Source organism: Pipra filicauda, unplaced genomic scaffold, assembly GCF_003945595.2.
Source record: "Pipra filicauda isolate LSUMZ 115617 unplaced genomic scaffold, ASM394559v2 scaffold51_size4534324_pilon, whole genome shotgun sequence".
In the NCBI taxonomy this organism is placed as follows: Eukaryota; Metazoa; Chordata; class Aves; order Passeriformes; family Pipridae; genus Pipra; species Pipra filicauda.
The window spans coordinates 9,644-28,903 of record NW_024104665.1 but is presented as its reverse complement, the minus strand read 5'-3'; the positions used below and the strand labels follow the sequence as shown (position 1 = coordinate 28,903).

The following is a 19,260-nucleotide window of genomic DNA, read 5'->3' as shown; positions in this document are numbered from 1 at the left end:
CCCTTGCTCACCCTCCAGTATCTGCAGTAGTAGCTAGTTCATATAACTGGAATTTTGCAAAGTATCATTAAAGCAAACAGTGGAAATATGCGTGGTCTTAAAAGCTTCCTCTGCAGTCCTAGAGTAAGCAAATGCTTGTCACGTTGTATATGGCTGAACAGAAGCCAGTTTTAACATTTGTATTCTGATTTCACTCAGGATGGCCTTAAAATATTCATCTTCACTAAAATTAGGAGTGTATATTTCTAACCATGTGTTTCCTGGACAAATGAGCATGTAGCAGCTGCTTGCATCTGGGAACAAGCTTACACTGGGAAATGTTATGCCACTAAAGATCCAAGTAAAGAAACTATTATTTTGCCTTGAAGTCCTCTGATATTTTCACTTTACTTATACTTTTGACCTTCATGCTGTCATTTCCAAAGGACAAAATTGACTTTGACATGCAGTCATATGCAAAAAGCACTATTTTAATTTTTAAAAAATTTTAATGACTATTTTTTAATGTTGATGGTCATTTTAATCTGCAGGTTTGCTCTCTACTTAATCCCAAATCTTCCAATAACTGTAAGAATAAATAATTCATATGCCTTGCTTCCTTCCTGTGATAAGGCACAGAATTTCTACTCCTATATAGTGTTGTTGGAGTAGAGAACTCACTCTGCAGCCTGATGGAATCCTGATGCTCAAGTAATGATGCTTGTTCTCCATCCCAGCCATTTCAGTTTTCACTGTTGTAGCATCCCATGTGTGGTAGCTGATGCAACTCAGTAATTTAGGAGCCAATAACAGCCAGTGCTACCTTATATCACCCAATTGTCCATCGCTGTGATTTCAGTGATAGTCTGGAAGCAGCTTTTTACCTTCCTAGAGAAGGAGTTTATCAGATCCGTTAATCTTCCCTCTAGGGTGTAACTGAGCTTCACCATCTGATCGGCTGCATATGTTTGTCTCTAGGCTGGAGGACAACATAGCTTTTTAGGCATCCAGCTGTATGTGGAAATTTAATTGTAGGGGCTTTTTATCTGGTGTCACATATAGTAGAAATTTTAAAAGAACTCTTAAGGAATTAAGTGCTTAAATATCACAGAAATTATAATGGCTGTGGCATTATGAAGGTGGGGGGTTTATATATTGGATTAATTTCTAACATGTAGTTCTACTTATAGTTAACTGATGCTGGCACGAGGGTTCTTTTTTTGCATAAATGAACTCCCTAACAATGAACCCAGTGCATTTTACTCCCTTTCCTCTTCTTTGTTTTCATCCAGTGTTTTTATTGGCCTATCTAGTGTCTTCCATGTCTCCTTGTTTGTTCATTTCTGTTTGGAAACATAGCTGTTGACCTTCCTTAGAAGACACTTTCACATCTTTCCCTGAAATATTTCTGAAGCCAATATTTTTAATATGAATACTCTTGGCATCTAAATTAGTGCATTAGACAGATCTTGCTGCATTCAGTAATGGCTGAGTCATGATTTGCCTTGTGCCTTGAAGGTTTCTCTACAATGATGTGAGCTACAATCTTTGCAAACCGCTCCTTATTGCTCTTTCCTCACTCTTCTAACTAACTCCCATTTTCTTCTTGAATGTTGAGACTGGAGAACAGATGAGTAGTTGGATTTTGACATTTCCTTATCAAGAACATGACATTCTCTGAGATGTACCACTTTTGAAAGAAACCGAAAATTTCTTAATGCCCTGTATAAATTTCCCCCATGTAATTTGGCTTTTGGAAACATTTCTATAATCCTGTCTTAGTGAGAGGTGTGCTGCAAGCCTAGTCACTATGGTGTTGAAGACTCCCTTCTGGGGGCTGGGTTTTTCACTTAAATGTCATCTGTTGACAAGCTGAAATCCTTTGCATTCTTGAGCTTCACTCAGTGTCTGTGTTGGCTCTTGAGGCCTATTTTTGAGAAGGAAAGTTTATTTTTGTCCCCAGAATAGCAGATGAGTTTCTGAAAATATACAAAGCACAGGTATACGCTTTTTTTAACCCATTCTGTTTACCAAACCTCCTCATGTATTATTGTTAAATTGAGTTACATAGTTAAGTTGAGCAGGAGGTATTTAATTAATAAAATATAAAATATCTAGAAGTGTAAGTTGAATTTTAATTCTCTGTTTTTAAGATGGAATTAATGACAAATAATAACAAAAACGGTATCAAAACTGTCTCCTTTCCCCCCCATATTGTCTCAATTTTCTTGCAAAGGGAAGATTTAGAAATCTAAATAAAGCACATTCAAGTCTCATCCTTCACTGAATCCTTGTGTGACTAAATATATATATACATATATATATATAAAGACCCTATATTTATGCAGATTTTATGGTAGTTTCAGTCTCAGCACTTCAAACCTAGTGCAATATGAGGAAATAACACTTTTGTAGCAGTCTGACATGTTTTAAATGTCATCTCAGGCATATTGAGCTAGAATGAACAAAGAAGCATGGGCATTATTTGTGAGAAGTAAAATTGGCATACAAAGAACTATTTACCGAAAACAGTAAATTTCCTGACCCCAAAAAATTGGTTCTGAAACTTTTTCATTTGTACTGGTTTCAAACCAATGTGTGGCTTCCTGATTTCAGCTTTAAAAGAGCTGATTCTCCTTATGTACTTTTCGGCTTACACAGTTCTGAACTTTCATGTTTCAGTAAGTTGTGTTATGAGAAGTTGTCTACATATCTTTTTTTCCCCCAGAGATTAATTGTTAGTTATCGGTAAATTAGAACTGAATTAATTAATATTGTCTTTTCAGCAAAACATTATGTATAGAACAAAAATAAATGCTATGCATTGTAAACTAGGGCTTATCTGGGAACTTTATATTAAACGGGAGAAGTTTCATTGTGTTTCTAGCAATTTATTTTTTTTTTAATTTTTCAAGTGATATTTAGACCTGTACTGAGCAAAGTAGTGCTTTGCTTCACTGATTCAGTATTCATTTCTTACAGATGAACAGAGACTCCAGTGGTAACTCATTTGAAATCAGCGATAGAATTTGTATTGACTTTTAATAAATAATGTGTCAGATTTCTGAAAGAAAATGCTTATGACTATCCTTCTTGCAGCGTTTTAATTTTTTTTCCTTAAGGAAAGCGACATATAGATCTATCAAAAAAATTAGATCTTGGTACAAAAATAGATTTAGAATTATTTGAACCTTAGAATAGCTGGCAACACCTTTAAATCAATGGATTTTTAAAAAAGAAATATTTGGAAATCATCCAAAAGGAAGACGTAACAAGGGTGGGTGAAGTTGGCAGATGGATAAAATTAAAGTTTTAATGTAAATTGAAACAGAAACATTTATCTTTTTAGTTCTTTCTTACAGTGAAAACATGTCATTCAGTTTAGTAAGATTTTTTTAATTGAGTTGTAAAGGTCCCTCTTTTAACAATCACACTATGATGAATTTTTAGTTTAAGATCTTATTTCTAGATTTATTTAGTAAGAAGCTAAATATACCATAAAAAATTCATTTTGAGAAACCAACTAATTTTAAGCATGGTGTATTTTAAAGTAATTTGTACTATCCTTGTAAATGTTTTGGTTTTTTTAAAGTATAAAATACTTTGATTTCTACATTTTCATTTATGGCTGGAATGAGGTGCACTAATTAATTCTATTTCAGTATGCTGAAATTTCCTACCCAACCCCTCTTTGCAAAAGGGAAAATATTTTGTATGATGTCCATGATTTTGATTAGTGTGATTCCTCTTCTTTCCTCAGAAGAATGAACATACATTTGTCTTTACAGTTAAAATATCTCCATTGTTTTGGATAACAGACATGTGGTACATCTGACAATTGATATCTTTAGCTTTGCAGAGAACAGAATTTTAGATGTCTTTCAGAGTTTAGATGTGGTGGTGGGGAGGGGCTGTCCATTTTTTTTCCTCTGCCTAATTTTGTTTACCCTGTTGATTCTGCTAGATGCATTAAAATCTCTACAGTTGTTCATAATAGTTATGCATTATATAGTGGTCCTGCAGACAGCTGGTGTGGAGCATGGAAAGGTTCTGACTGGTGAGCCTGACCTCTGGGCTGTGATTCGAAAGGGAATTACCTGATGTAACAGCTCATTGCTGTTGAAGAGGGAAAGGTTTAATTTCTCTTTTCTCCCTTCCTGGCAGTCTCACCCCTTCCTCCTCCACATGCCTTCCTGCTGGAATCTTTGCTGAGCTGACTTAGCTCTTCACCCCAGCAGAAAGCTTTACTTCCTCTGGTTATTTTATTGCTAGATGATTTGACCAATGAAGAGGAATCTGAAAAGCACACAAACCAGTACAATGCAAGAACCAAAAACCGAGGAAAAGAAGTGGAAGAGGAGGAGCTTGACTACTTGGAACCTCCCTCTTGCAAATGTACCTAAACAGTACAGGCTAGTAGATTGAGCTTCTGTATTTAAAGGCAGTGGGACAAAGAGACCAGTTAGGTTCCGCTGCAGTAATTATTCAGCCCTGTGTTAGGGCCCAAATTCAGCCTAACCAAGCTCAAATTCCTGTGAATTTACCGCCACTGAGCAAATGTATAACTATTTCCTTTAATGACAGAATTTATTTTTGCATGTATAACTCACTTTGAACTGTTGTGAGATAAGTAAAGTTTCCTTCTGCAGCTGAGGCAAGATGTGACCAAACAATAGGAAGTCATTCGAGGGAGATATGTTTGTTGATCATCTTGTGAGATAAAATCTTTAATAATATCTCTGCAATAAATAAAGACCCTTCTCAGCTGTTCTTCAGCACACACTAGGCTTTGATCTTTGTTTTGCTTCATTTGGTGGAAAAAGTATTTATATCACTTGTTTACTGTTGTCAAGCATGTCTGGCCTTTTCTTTTTTACTAATAGTTTTGTTTAATTCATACATATTTTTACTGAAACATGGTGATTCAGTTAAGTGACAAGCATTGCCAATGATACTTTCTTCATAACATTTTTATATACTTGCTCTAGGCTTCTGTTGAGTTTGTCGCTTCACTCTCGTGAAGCCTTCCTCAAACTCATATTCTCTAGTGCAGAATTGTTTTTTGAGATTAGGTACTACTCATAATGTCAAAACCTAGACCACTGGAAGGGGCTTGCCACCCACTCCATACCCCCCCACCTCAACCTTGAGTTCAGCCATATCACTACTCTAACCAGAAATCTTTACTATCCACAGTAGATGTACTCTGACTCAAAACTGGCAGAAACTTCCCTTCCTAGATGTGAAGGCAGACTTGTGACAATTGGTCTTTGTATGGTACCTAGAAGCAGCAAGCTGAGTTGTTGAGGTGCTGTTTTGTACTGAGCTGCTGAATGACCATCAAAGGTAAATAGGGGCTGGCTGATGTATCCTCGTCATTCCAGTGACTTCTAGCTTTGCCAACAATAATTCTGAGTCAAGCAATTCTTGCCACGTTTCTGTTTTTGCTTGATTTTATTCTTTTCTCTCTTCTCTGCCCTCTAGTTAGGGTTCATTTGTCTTCACAGAAGTAAATCCCATAACATTTTGAGAGCCCAGCTGACAATGCACGCACACAGACACACTTGCATTGGGACACTGTCTTTTTTTTTCCTGAGGGAAGTTCTTGCCTCAGACTCAGTAACAAAGACTGAAAACATAGTAGGAGTTGTTTTGTGTGAGGGACAAGTGTATGCAATATGATACCGGCTTTTATATGCTGAATGACAAAAATGACTGCAGAAAGATTTCAGAGATAACACATTCTGTTGTTTCCTACCTTTTGAGTACAGGCATCCATTTTTTGTCAAATCTGTGCAAAAATTATTATTTTTTATGCCAGCACTGGAGAAACTGTTGTGATTTTCTGCCTGTCTTTAACCATTACTGCTCTGTTTCAGACCACAATGTCAGCTTGGAAGCCCCTTGCATAGCTGCTCAGCTGTCACAATAGAAAAAACTTTTCTCCCACCTACCAGAATTATTTACTCTTTGTTTTGGAGATGTTGGGCAGTTTTCTGGTGGTCAGTTCATAATGCAGTTTCAAAAGGAAGTAAATCATGCTGTGGTGTGAAAACAAGGCAGACTGATGGTGGTTATGTACTGCTTTGTTACAGTTACTTGAATGCAGCCTCCCCCTGTGGTTCACCTCAAAAATTAGTCCAGGCATTAGGTGTCAGCAGTTACAGAAATACAAGTTAAAGTACTGAGGAGTGGTTGCACTCTGATCTTTCTGCTGTGCCTTGAGCTACAGAAACTTGCCACAGGGGAAGTGAGGTCTGTATTTGCTGGGAGTGTTTATCAGATGTCTCCATGGGGATTATTACTGTGTATTATTTATTTGATAATAGTTTCATGATGGCGGTGTTGGGGAAGGCCATGAGGGCAGGATGAAAATGTAGCACTGATGATTGATGAAGTTAAATCCCTTCCCAACTGGATTACAGTTTAAAAGGTAAAAATGTTAAAATGTGGATGAGGGAGCTGAAAGAATCAGAATGAGCATGAGGGAGCTGAAAGAATCAGAATGAGCATAATGGGAACCAGAAGAACAAAACTAGGGATGTCAAGGACCTGGACACAGAGGAGAGTGTGCGACTCTCTCGATCAGTCCTCCTTGGTGACAGCTGAGATACATTTATAGGAGTATGTACACTGCCATTACTTGGTTAAATTCCCTGCTTTAAACATAAGACAGAAAAGAGGATGGTGCATTTCAATGCTGTTCATTTCACACTTTTCACAAGCTGCCACCTTAAAATAATAAATGTTTGGGCAGGTTCTTTGATGGTGAAGAGTTAAATGTAGGAGCAAGCATAGAAATTTACTTTTGTGTATGTCAAACTTTCACACATGCATCTGTAAGTGTAGTGGATACATATGAACCGGTAGGAGGCTTTCTTCAAACAGAAGGGGGAGTTGGCTGTTTGCTGAGAGATGCTATAAATGTAGATCCTTCGGAAAATCTAAAAATGAAATGGTGCTAGTGCAAGACAGCGTTTTGTTGAGTGAATGTTTAGTAAGACATCAATAGAGAAGATGAGTATCTTCTCAAATGCTATATATAGCATTTATTCCTAAATTCAGAATCAAGTTCTATTTGTGAAAATAGATCTTAACTGACAGCTGCTTGATTTTAATTGTGTGGTCCTCTTTTTATAGGAGTGATGTAGGGAATTACAGGTTGTTTGCATCATCCTATCTCTTGGTAAAATGCTGTCAGTTCCTGCCTTCATGTGTGAACTTTCCAGGAGCTAATTTTTACCTTTGCTTTGGAAGGAAAGTATATACCTTGAAAAGAAACAGGATATGACCTCAGGCCACAGTTCAGCTTGGGCAGAAAGAAGGGAAGAACTGCAAGCAAAATAAAATGCAAGAAAAATAAAGCAAAGTGAAGTAAAGGGGACTGGTTCTGGGTTAGAGTTAGTTGAAGAACAGAGCAAACAGGAATAACTGCCATGATTCCTGAAGGGTACAGTGTATGTTGATGGGGAAATAAATTTATTCTTCTGTTTGATGTGGCAGTTATTGATGGATAAGATCTGGTAGCACATCTGCAGCGCTACAGGCTGGGCACAGAGTGGCTGGAAAGCAGCCAGGCAGAAAGGGACCTGGGGGTACTAATTGACAGGAAGCTCAACATGAGCCAACAGTGTGCCCAGGTGGCCAAGAAGGCCAATGGGATCTTGTCCTGTATCAAAAATAGCGTGGCCAGCAGGAGCAGGGAAGTGATCCTTCCCCTGTACTCTGCGTTGGTGAGGCCACACCTTGAGTATTGTGTTCAGTTCTGGGCTCCTCAGTTCAGAAAGGATATTGAGGTGCTGGAGCGGGTCCAGAGAAGAGCAACAAGGCTGGTGAAGGGACTGGAGCATAAGTCCTATGGGGAGAGGCTGAGGGAGCTGGGGTTGTTTAGCCTGGAGAAGAGGAGGCTCAGAGGTGACCTCATCACCGTCTATAACTACCTGAAGGGAAGTTCTAGCCAGGTGGGGGTTGGTCTCTTCTCTCAGGCACTCAGCAATAGGACAAGGGGGTACGGGCTTAAGCTCTACCAGGGGAAATTTAAGTTGGATATCAGGAGAAAATTCTTTACAGAGAGAGTAATCAGGCATTGGAATGGGCTGCCCAGAGAGGTGGTGGATTCACCATCCCTGGAGATTTTTAAACGCAGATTGGACGTGGCACTGAGTGCCATGATCTAGTAAATGGACTGGGTTTGGACCAACGGTTGGACTCGATGATCTCGGAGGTCTTTTCCAACCCAATCGATTCTATGATTCTATGATCTCATTCACTTGCAGGCCTGTTCTTTACCTCATTACTGTTACAGCCCTAGGGACTCCACAGTTTCTTTCGGATTATTTCATAAATGAATATTTTGTACATGTATTCAAACAGAATTCTTTATTTTTGTTGTGTTTCTGTTCTGTGGTAGAGTCTCTACTCTCACTGTATTGAGCGTCTGTCCCTCAACTTCAGAGTGCAGGAGTGTGTATCCTGTTGAGATGTCAGCCTCTCATCAGTTGCCTTTCCCCTGCTCCTGCTGATCTTTGAGCCTAACTTCTACTATCATTAATGAGCACATGTAGTCCCTCCCTTTGTTTCTGCAGTCTCCCAAACACACTTTTGTCACCATTACCCACTGACAATGTGAATTAACAAGCATAAGATGCCCTATTGCTTGGACCCAACCCATCTTCATTTCTGCTGCTCACTTTAAAAATTAAATAAATTGACATTCTCTTTGGCAGAGCTTTGTCACAATTTTCAGCCTTTCCTCCGTCCCATCTGCTTCCCCAGCTGCTCAGTCACACCCTGCCCTCCATTTTCAGCGTGCTGAACTGCAGATAGATAAAATAGCCGGTAACTGTTAGTCAGGATGTGTCGCTTCCCTTCCCACTGTCCCATCTGCTCCTCGCTCTCTTTCAGCTCTTCACCCATGCTCCTGTTTTTATGCTGTCCCGTTATTTTTGGCAAATGGCTGCATTGCGGATGACCCAGATTCAGGGTATGCGTTGAGGTGTTCACTCTTGTGGTGATTCCTGGGGTTCAGGGTTAGACACTGAAGAGTTGGCTTGTCATTTAACTGAGCACATTTTCTGAAAGGAAGCACTTTTAAGATTGACTGGGTGGTCTCTCTTGCTTCTGTAGAAAAGTATCGAAATTGGGGATGGGGAGGGGCTTATTCTTCAGTTGTGGTACAGTGGAAGGTGAAAACCGAAGCTCAGAAAACTGCACTGGCAAATGGAACTCCAGCAAGTGATTTGAGTTCTTTTCCAAGCATTTTGCTGATATGCATAAAAGCAGCACCCTTGCCCCTCCCGTACTGGGTACCTTTTCCCACAAACATTTTACCCATCTGTATACTCTCCCAAAAAATACTTGTAAACCCTAAATAGCAGACTATTGTGAAGAATTTAGGTTTTGTGACGTAAAGATGAGTCAACATTGTATTAGCATTATTTGTCTAATAAAAACCCTCAGGAAATAGAAAAGATGCAATTTTACTAACTGTAGGAAGCACACTTACTCTCCTCTCATACTCTAGGAGAAGGAGTGAAAGACAATGCAGGTCTTGGTGTTACATTCATGGGAGTTAATTTGCTTGATTTCTTTAACAAATAGTACAATTTCTATATCTTATTTTAAAATTATTATGGATAAATTGGCTGATAGGTTTAAGTGGGAGAGAATGAAATGTGTAGAACAGATAGTAGTACAATATTGTATGTTTAAAAAAAGAAAACTCTTCTAAAGTTGTTCTAGATGAAAATAGAATAATGTAATCTCTAATTTTGCAGTTCATAGTACTAAGCATGTTTCATGTCACTCTGGCCATAGCATCTTGACAGTCTTATTCCATGGTGCACATGTTCACGTAAGAAATAATTCAACTACTTCTCCAATTTTATCATATGCACTTGTTTTGCTATGTGCTTGGATTATCAATTCTCTGGATGGGTAGCTCAAAAAGATATAAATGTGAATATCTGTTTTACTCCATGAAGATGGATGCTTGTTTAAACTGCGGGCAGTTTAATTCATTTACATGGTACTTGTTAAAGTGTTTTTACTATAACCAAAAGCTTATACTAAAAAAAAGTCAGCTCTACATCACTGACTTGATGTAGAAGTTTTCTTTAATCTGTCTCAGAACAGCTGTATAAATGAGATGTGTTGCAAATGCAGCGTGCTTAGATGTTTTCCATCTTTCCATCTTCTTTTTAGCATTTGCTAAAAAGGTACCAGCTAATGTCTGTCAGGGGACGCTTCTTGCTACTTGACACTCCGTCATCAGACTGGGTTTGCAGTGTGGTAGAAAACATGCACCCCAGTTCCTGAGCCCTCCCTAAACCAGTGTGATGCCTGTGGCCTGCTCCCAGAACAAGGTACTGCAGTTGGATTCAGCAGCCCTCTGAACAGTGAGCCTTTGGGACATGCCAAATCCTCATGGTGCCACCACTATTGCTAGAAGAAGTTTAAGAATGGTTGCCATAGGAAAATGTAGGATTGTTTCCCTGAAGAAATACTGGTGAATATATTTCTGTAAAAGACTTCAGTGTGATATTTTGTATAGGATTGCCTAGTTTTCACTGCTGTACAGAATTCGGCCTTAGGTGTCTCCTCAACTTCACAGAAACATAGAATGTTTTGGGTTGGAAGAGACCTTAAAGATCAGCTGCTTCTAATGCCCCTGTTGTGGGCAGGAGCACCTTTCACTAAACCAGGGTGCTCAGGGCACCATCCAACCTGGCGTTGAACACTTCCACGGATGGGGCATCCCTGACTTCTCTGGGCAACCTGTTCCAATGCCTCACCACTCTCACAGCAAAGAATTGTTTTCTAGTATCAAATCTAAAGCTACGCTCTTTCAGTTTGAAGAGATTCCCCCTTGTCCTGTCACTAATTATGGCTCGTCCTGTCACTACCAACTTCCACGTGGAAGGGAAGAACTTAGCCTGGTCAGTATTCCCCAAAGTATTTTCTCTGTTGTTGACTAACTAGGAGATGTAAATGCATTTATCTGGACCCTCAATTTCATCTTTCCATGCCATTCAGTAATATTGTTGTACACAGTCCTGTAAAAATGCAGATTTATTGCTGATCAGCTCTAACTCACCTTAGAGAGAAGTTCTTTACATTTTGGTCTGCTCTCTGAAGCTACTTCTCCTGCCATGTTCGTATATTTTGCATTCATAGTGGTGTAATTACATTGCAAAGCACGTGAAATAAGTATTTTCTCTCTAACTCAAAATTACTTTTTCCATGTCCTTTACCTTGACTCTTAATTCTAAGCTAAATGATCTGTTCTGGTGTGTGTTGTCCTTCATAAGCTATCTTTCTTAAGAAACATCCATTATACAAGCTTCCCATTTCTGGCTTGGTTTTAGAGGCTAAATGTGATGTGCATGTGCAACTTGAAAAGGTTTTAGGAATGGAAATGTTTGGACCTTTCAATTTTTTTCATGCCTCTCTTCCTCCACCACTCTCAAACACATACACAGATTTACTTGTCAAGGTACCCTGCTACGTGATAGTATCATTTATTTTTGTAAGGGGACTGAGAAGGCTCAGTTGAGAGAGATCTGATGGCAGCCAATTTTGCTCTACCCAATGATGTGCAGAGGGAAGCTTTTCCGACATCTGGCAAAAATGTCTGAGGCTGATCTTCATTTACAGCAGGAATGGGTTTAGAATAATAACCCAAGCTCCATTCAGCTCCAGGAAAGGTAGACTGAGCCAACCTTTTATTGGTCACCTTCTATGTCATGCCACATGCCTTTGGGCTGAGCATCTTGACAATATATCTATTTTTTGTGTAGTTTAAATGCTATACTCCTTTTATTTCACAATGTGTGGGGAGGTGGGCATTACTAAAAGTAAAATTTGGTGAAGTATTGAAGCAAGATTACAACCAAGATGGAGCATTGAGGGGGGAATGCAAATATAAGGGTTTCAGCCAAGCAACCAAGGCTTCGTTGTCATTTTAACAGTAGGTGCTCTTTTACCCCTCTACCTTGTGGCCTTATTTCCAACAGGAAAAGAGGAAAGAGACAGCAGTAAAATCCAGGGAAACACCACCAATCCATAGCAGTTGTTTTTATTGCTGTAATGGAGGATATTGTTAAAAGCATTAAATAACATAATGAAGAGTTGTGGGTGCAGAGGGTTTTTTTAATTTTGCTTTGATGTAAACAACTTGCTGTACATTCAGAAAAATCTACATGCTTGTAGATACTTAAAGAAAAAAATCTTATTACTGTTTATCTAGATCAGCCTCATTTCTTTTTCGTGGCTAAATAATGCTTCCAGTGTATTAATCTGCTCACAATAGCTGCTTGGATACTTTCCTATTTAGCTTTTTCTAGATGACTTGAGATGTTTAAAGAATGTGCTCTTTTTTTACCTTCATTGCAGCTGAATAAAAGTGGTGTTTACATCAAAGACTGTCAGGAAAATGTGTACTGCTTTTTTGGATCAATGCCTAGCAAAGTTAATGGAAATTAGCTACAGCAAAATCCAGAAAAGGTTCAGTGTTTGTCTAAACTGTTTCTGTCTTAAACTGCTCCTTTATACCTTATAAATGGCTAAAGGCTTTTATGGTCTATACTACAGTTAACTTGCATTGTTTAACATGCAGCACTTTTGTAGAGTGTGGTGTACTATATGTGACAGTTTAATTTATTTTTTTAGTAACTCCATTTAAAAAAAAAGTAGAACTTTTTTAGCTATTCATATTGTTTTAGTCATACCCCTTTGGGTTGTAAAACAGGCAGACTTTGCAAACTTACTGAGTCTGGTCAGTACGTTGATGGAAATGCAGTTCAGCACCACCTGTCTGATGGGTTGTCCATCTCTTATCTACAGCTTGAGCAGAAGATTTTTTACCCTTTCTTAATTCAAACTGTTTTCCCTTAGTGTTGACAAATAAGCTTGATAGACAGAGAGAGAGTGAAAGATGATGCTCTTTTTGAGCTGCAGGTTAGTCAGAATTAGTTAGCGTAGAAGCGGGTAAGTTTGGTGACTCAACAAAAAAGTTCAAGCTAGTGTGATCATAGCTTCTTGTTATTCAAACCTGGTTGTTAACATGGATTTAATAGCAAGATTTTGAATGTTTTTCTCCGTGTGCACCCACATTCTGAAATGGCTTACGTTTTTCGTATGTGCGACCATACATTCAATCTATACATTTCTGGAAGAGAAAAACTTAAGATGTCCTCTGTGTGTGTGTGATCAGAAGGAGAATGTATTGGAAGTCCTTGGGCAGCTTTGGGGATGCAAAGTATTAGAAAGGGAAAAAGTTATTTCACTGAGAAACTGTCTATGTCAGTGAATATTTATACAATTATATTATATTCTCTACTTTTCTCCTATCATGCCCTAGTTTTCATGCAAAATTTTCAGAGAAAAATCTCAGTCTCTGTTTTCGTACATGACTGTTTTTCACAGCGTTGTATGGAAGATTGTCTATTGCTGTATTGTACATACAGCCTGATGCAGAGCTTTCCTTAAACCTTATTTATCTCCGTTTTTGTGCTGACTCAAACTGACTCATACTAGACAGAGCTCTGACTGGGGCTAACATTCAATTTAGCAGAGATTTACTTTGCAGTAATATGTTGAAATTGTATTTTTATCCCTGTAACTGCAATTTATTTGAAGATTTGTCACTAGCAGTAGAAACATTGTTTTGATGTTTACAGAACTAGCAATTTAATTTTCTAGATCTGTATTTTTAGGCCTGTTTTGAGCATGTGTTTCTGTTATTTCAGGTATCTGAGCGTGAATTCTGGTCTGGCTGTAGCTATTAAAGATTAATTACTGCTCTTTTTTTTTTTTCCTGATGCTGCAGAAAACAAGACTTTGTTTTCTGCAACGTCATCACTTGTGACGTGGAGGCTGAGCAGCCCCCGAGACTTTCCCTAGTTTCCGTGCCCTGGCAAATACTCATCACTTCACACAAAGCATTCAGTCTTTTGTAGATTCAAGCACTATGTACAGAGGTTTTCAGCCTAGGGCCATGATGAACAAGGTATTTTTCCTTGTGCAGTAATGAGACAATATTTCCTTGTGAAGTGCTATAATGGTCTAGCAGCTGAATATTGGAGGTAGCTAAAACTCTCATCCTTCTTTTACCATCTTCTTGCTGCACTCACACCTCAGGTGATAATGTCAAATACAGATTAAAAAAAAATATAAACTAGTATATAGTTGAGAGAGACCTACTTCATTTGTATCATTAGAACAACAGTACCAAAACCTTTACAATGGATAATTATGCTTCTCGAACGTGAGCAGTAATATTTGCACTGACAAAAATATTTGGGATTGTGTCTATATGTATTTTTTTAGATGTATCTATTTAAGAGTCATTGCTATAACCAGTTCTGATCTGACTCCAAAATCTTTCAGTGATGACTTATTAATCAATCAAGGATTCATGACTTCTGAAGTTGTTTGATGTTGTGTACTGAAGTGCTTTATTCCATGTTGGAACCTATTGGATAGTATTACCCCTAGAATCATATTGTTACTGTTGGCATCCTCAGTAAAAATTCATCAAGGAGAACATTTAATAAGAAAATAATTAAGACATTAAATGTATAGAAATGTGTTCAGTTCTGGACTCCCCACTAAAGAGACATGGACATACTGGAGAGAGTCCAGCCAAGAGAATGAAGCTCTGCTGTTAAGAGAAGTGGAGAGAGCTGGGACTGTTCAGCACAGAGAAGAGAAGACTCAGGAATCTTATCCATGTGTATAAAATACCTAATTGTAGGGGAGAAGAAATCAAAGGCAGACTCTTCTCAGTGGTGTTTAGTGACAGGACAAAAGGCAGTGGGCTTTAGACTGAAATGCAAGAAATTCCATTTAACCTAAGAAAATCTTTTTTAACTGTGAGGGGGTTGGCCCAGTGAGGTTGTGCAGTCTTCATCATCGGAGATATTCAAAACCCTACCAGACACAGTCCTGAGTAACCTGCTCCAGCTGACCCTGCTTTGATGTCCTTTCTAGGTAACCTCCAGAGATCCCTTTCAACCACAGCTATGATTCAACACCACTTTTTATCATAAAGTCGTACTCAAACTTAAATGGCAGTGGTGAGAAGTTGTGTTAGATATTTTAAAATCTGTTCCATAAGGATTTGAACTTCTCTATAGAAGTTGTTTGTCATAACAGCAATGTCTTTTTCTAAGGTTGCTTGAAAATTTGCAGGGATTGTTAACTTCATCTGCACTTTTTGTTTTACCCCTCAGGAACGTTTCTTCTCGCCAAGAATTCGTCGTCGACTTCATGCTGTCCTAGCATCTGTTAGCACTTCAATGTTGATTTTATCAAATCTAATATTTCTTGGAGGAAATCAAGTTGGAAAAATCTACTGGAACAGGATCTTTATGGAAGGCAAGTTTATTTTTATGTGCTTTCTAGATAATAGAACTTTCCAAATATTACCTTGGGTGGGCTGAGCCAGGTTCTTCTCTCAGTGCACTAACTGGGAGTAACTTTTTTTCTGGTCCTGTTCAAAACAATCTAAAATCTGTCTGACAAAACCTAAATAACTAAGCAGGCTGCATGACTACAAAGACACAATGCCTTTCTCCCATCAAGTCTACAAAGAAAGTTATCAGGCTTCTCTGTCAGTGAAATCACTAAAGATTAAATAATAAATGTGTGACAAGGTAGCAAGGTTGGATTTTTTCCCCCCATTCTGCATTTCATGTACATCAGTAAGAACAGGCATACTAAAGCCAACCCCATAGATTCTGTGGAAGGTTAGTGGATGAGATCTGCATGATACAGCATAATTGAGCCATTAATTGGTTTTTTTTGTAGTGAATCTGATGTCAGGGTAGGGACCTGCTGACTATTGAGGACAAGATTGAGGACAGGGGAGCTTGGGTGACAGTATCAGCCTGTGGTGTTGCTCACTAAGCAGTTAGTGACACTGTGCTGTGAGCTGACACAGGAGACAAATTAAGCTTTAATTTTTCTCTCAGAGCTCAGTGTAAGTAGGACCAGTTTTCTTTTTAGTGTTATTCCTGCCAGAGGCCCATATTGTCAAATAAGGATCTCATGGAGGAATATTTCTTCCTCATAAGGGAAGTACTAATAGGCTTCTGTGGCTAGAAGCATTCTCCTACAAAGACCACACTGTCTATTGCTCCTTCGTGAGTTTTTTTTCTCCTCGTTCCTTGCAATGGCTTAGAAGTCAGTTCTGGAGATCCAAGGTCCTACTTAAGCATCCCAAAACAATGAAACTCTTAAAGAGTAAGTTATGTACATGAATGAAACGGTTTATCTTCTGTACTGAAACAAAAAAACGTTCAAACAGCTCAAAGAAAGGTACATTTTTAGCATAAAATATAGTGAAGCTTTTTGTTAATACTGAGCAGGAAAGATGGAGTGAAGTATTATTTCATGTTTAGTTTTTGTTCTTAAAGCATAAAATATTTGTTTTCTGTTTTCTTAAAAGGCTTTATTTTCTTTTAAATTCTTTCAGTTAATTGGCTAATAGTTTCAGTGGAAAAATTAGCTGAGAGAAAAAATTTGGAAGTAAAGTTAGACGTCACTTCTTATCTATTAAAAAAAAAAGGACACTAATGAAATTGTCCATTTCAGGTTTATAGCTTCATACAAATTATTTTCATAATGGTATTTGTATATTATAAATAAAGAAGTATGCCTTCCTCTTCGGAAGGGTTAGCAGTTCACAGAATGCTGGGGTTTGAAACTGATGAATGACAATGTTTTATTAAGTAGAATGGTATTTAATTAAACCAGATCAATTATTGATTGTTTTTCTATATTTGGGTTGCTGGTGGGTTTTTTTAATAGTTTTTTGATCTCTTGCTCTTGCACTAAATACATAGTTGCTTCAGGATTAGGTACCAGACATCTAAAACAGGAATAGGAAATTAATTTAGTCATTTGCATCTTTGTTTCCATGATCTGTTAATCAAATTAACTTTATTTTTAGAACATGAAAGCTTTTGCTTAGTGCACCTCATACTCTACTAGTAGAAATTTCCAGTATTTAGCTTTATATGCCTGTGTTCTTAGATCACTCAGATTACTGTGACCATATTCTTTAGCTGCATTGTTGTTCTGACAATTCAGGTGTACAAACTGAAACATATACTAAGATTTTATTGCATCTGCACCCCTGCTCCACTGTTGTTCCATTGTGGTTTTCATACTATGGAACAAATGAGGCAGTCGCTGGTATCAATACAGACTGGGGGATGAACAGATTGAAAGCGGTCCTGCCAAGAAGAACTTGTGTGTGCTGGTGAATTAGAGGCTGGACATGACCCAGCAATGTTCACTTGCAGCCCAGAAAGCCAGTCGTGGCTGCATCAAAAGTAGCATGACCAGCAGGGTGAGGAAGGGGATGCTGCCCCTCTGTTCTGCTCTGGTGAGACTCCACCTGGAGCACTGCATCCAGCTCTGGGGTCCCCAGCACAGGAAGAAAGTATGTTGACCTGTTGGAGCGAGTCCAGAGGAGGCCACCATGAGGATTAGAGGGATGGAGCACCTCTCCTATGATGAAAGGCTGGGAGAATTGGGATTGTTCAGCCTAGAAAAGAGAAGGCTTCAGGGTGACCTAATTGCGACCTTCCAGTCCCTGAAGGGAAACTACAAGACAGATGGAGAAGAACTTTTTAGAAGAGCATGTAGTGACAGCGCAAGAGGGAATGGTTTTAAACTGAGAACAGATTTAGATTAGATAATAGGAAAAAATTCTTTACTGTGAGGGTGGTGAGACACTGGAACAGGTTGCCCAGAGAAGTTGTTGATGTCCCACCCATGGAACACTCAAGGGCAGGTTGGACGGGGCTTTGAGCAACCTAGTCTAGTGAAAGGTGTCCCTGCCCATGGCAGAGGCATTGGAACTAGATGATCTTTAAGGTCCCTTCCAACTTAAGCTGTTATATAATTCCATAATTCTGTGATTGCAGGCCAGTCAAATCCAGAAGGACTATTCAGAACGGAAGTCTTCAATTTCTAGTAAATTTAAGTGTTGGTCTGTAGGAGATATAACAAAAATCTACATTTGGAGTGTAGAACACTAAAAAATAAAGTTCAGGAAACCTAAGCAGGGATTTGCAACACTCTAAAACCAGAGAGTAGACTCTAACACTCTAAAACCATTTGCATTTGGAGGACATCTCTACATTCTCAGCAACCCAAGCAACAGGATTTGAGATTGGTTGATGGTAGAAGGCTCTGTACCAATAGTGTGACATAAAATCCCTCTGAGGTAAGGAATAGAGATAGAGTAAGGAATAGGGAGCTGTGGAAACAAAGCTGACCACTTGCACATCAGCTGCAAAGCATAGTCAGTTTGTTTGCTTTGTCCAAATCCCACAGAATTATATCTACAAAGATTTGTATGGATAGGAAGAAAATAGAAGATGTGGGGAGGAGAAAACATGGATATGAAAGCAGTTAAACCCCAGAGCCAACACAGTGCAAAGAGAACCGTGCAAGTGAGGTACCTTTATTATCAAAGCTCTGTGGATTGCTTTCTAGGAACAGGATTTAGATGAGGTTTCCCAGAATTTCTTGACTGATATTTGAACTGATTTACAGTGCTTTGGCAGTACTTTCCACAGGTCCTGTACCACTAACAAGGGAATTTGATATCTGAGCATGTCAGGTAGCAGTATTTTTAGCATTTATTTGCTTTTCTCTTGTGAAAAATAGATTGAATTTATCTGGCTTTAAAATTAGTTTCTGTGCATCATTAAAATGGCTATTGCCAAAATTACTAGGGGAGAGGTCTGTGTGTCTCATATGGATGAGTATTTGTTCTTAATTTTGTTCTCAAACTGTTCAGACCAGCCATAGTGCTTGTTTCTGACACCTAACTTGTCCCGGTAAGTTATTAGCAAGGAAAAAAGTTCCTACAAGAAGCATTTGCTTTGACCGTTCTTTAGTAAGATTTTTCTCATGAGGGACAGTGTCATTCTAATAAGAAAATAGCAGAAATGTCTTCTAAACAACAAACCATTTTTAATCCTGTATTCAGAGTAATTGACTGATGCTTCACCTCAAAATAAGAAGCTCCAGTGAGAGAGGTTCTCTTTGAAGGGGCTCACTGCTGCAGCTGGCACTGTGCAGTACTTTTGTTTAAGATAATTAATCTAGCAAGCATGGACAAAGGCATTAAGCTGGGACAGGACAGAAGTGTTTCAGGTGGTAAAACTATAAAATTCTTCCTGATCTTCCTCTGGCTTACGAGGAACAGAGTTCAGATCAATGAGGAAAGCACACAGTGCATGTCAGATGTATTTTACTTTG

General features: G+C 38.6%; 1 protein-coding gene across 1 annotated transcript in view; it reads left to right on the top strand.

Annotated features, from left to right (window-relative positions):
- The window catches only part of HHAT (hedgehog acyltransferase), a gene marked incomplete at its 3' end in the record, with an annotated part of 88,708 nt that extends 73,351 nt beyond the window's left edge, over positions 1 to 15,357 (top strand). The window contains exon 11 of the mRNA XM_027714497.2: positions 15,213 to 15,357. Within this exon, the coding sequence (XP_027570298.1) occupies positions 15,213 to 15,357 (145 nt within the window). The remainder of the gene's footprint in view (positions 1 to 15,212) is intronic.
- Between the last annotated feature and the right edge of the window lie 3,903 nt (positions 15,358 to 19,260).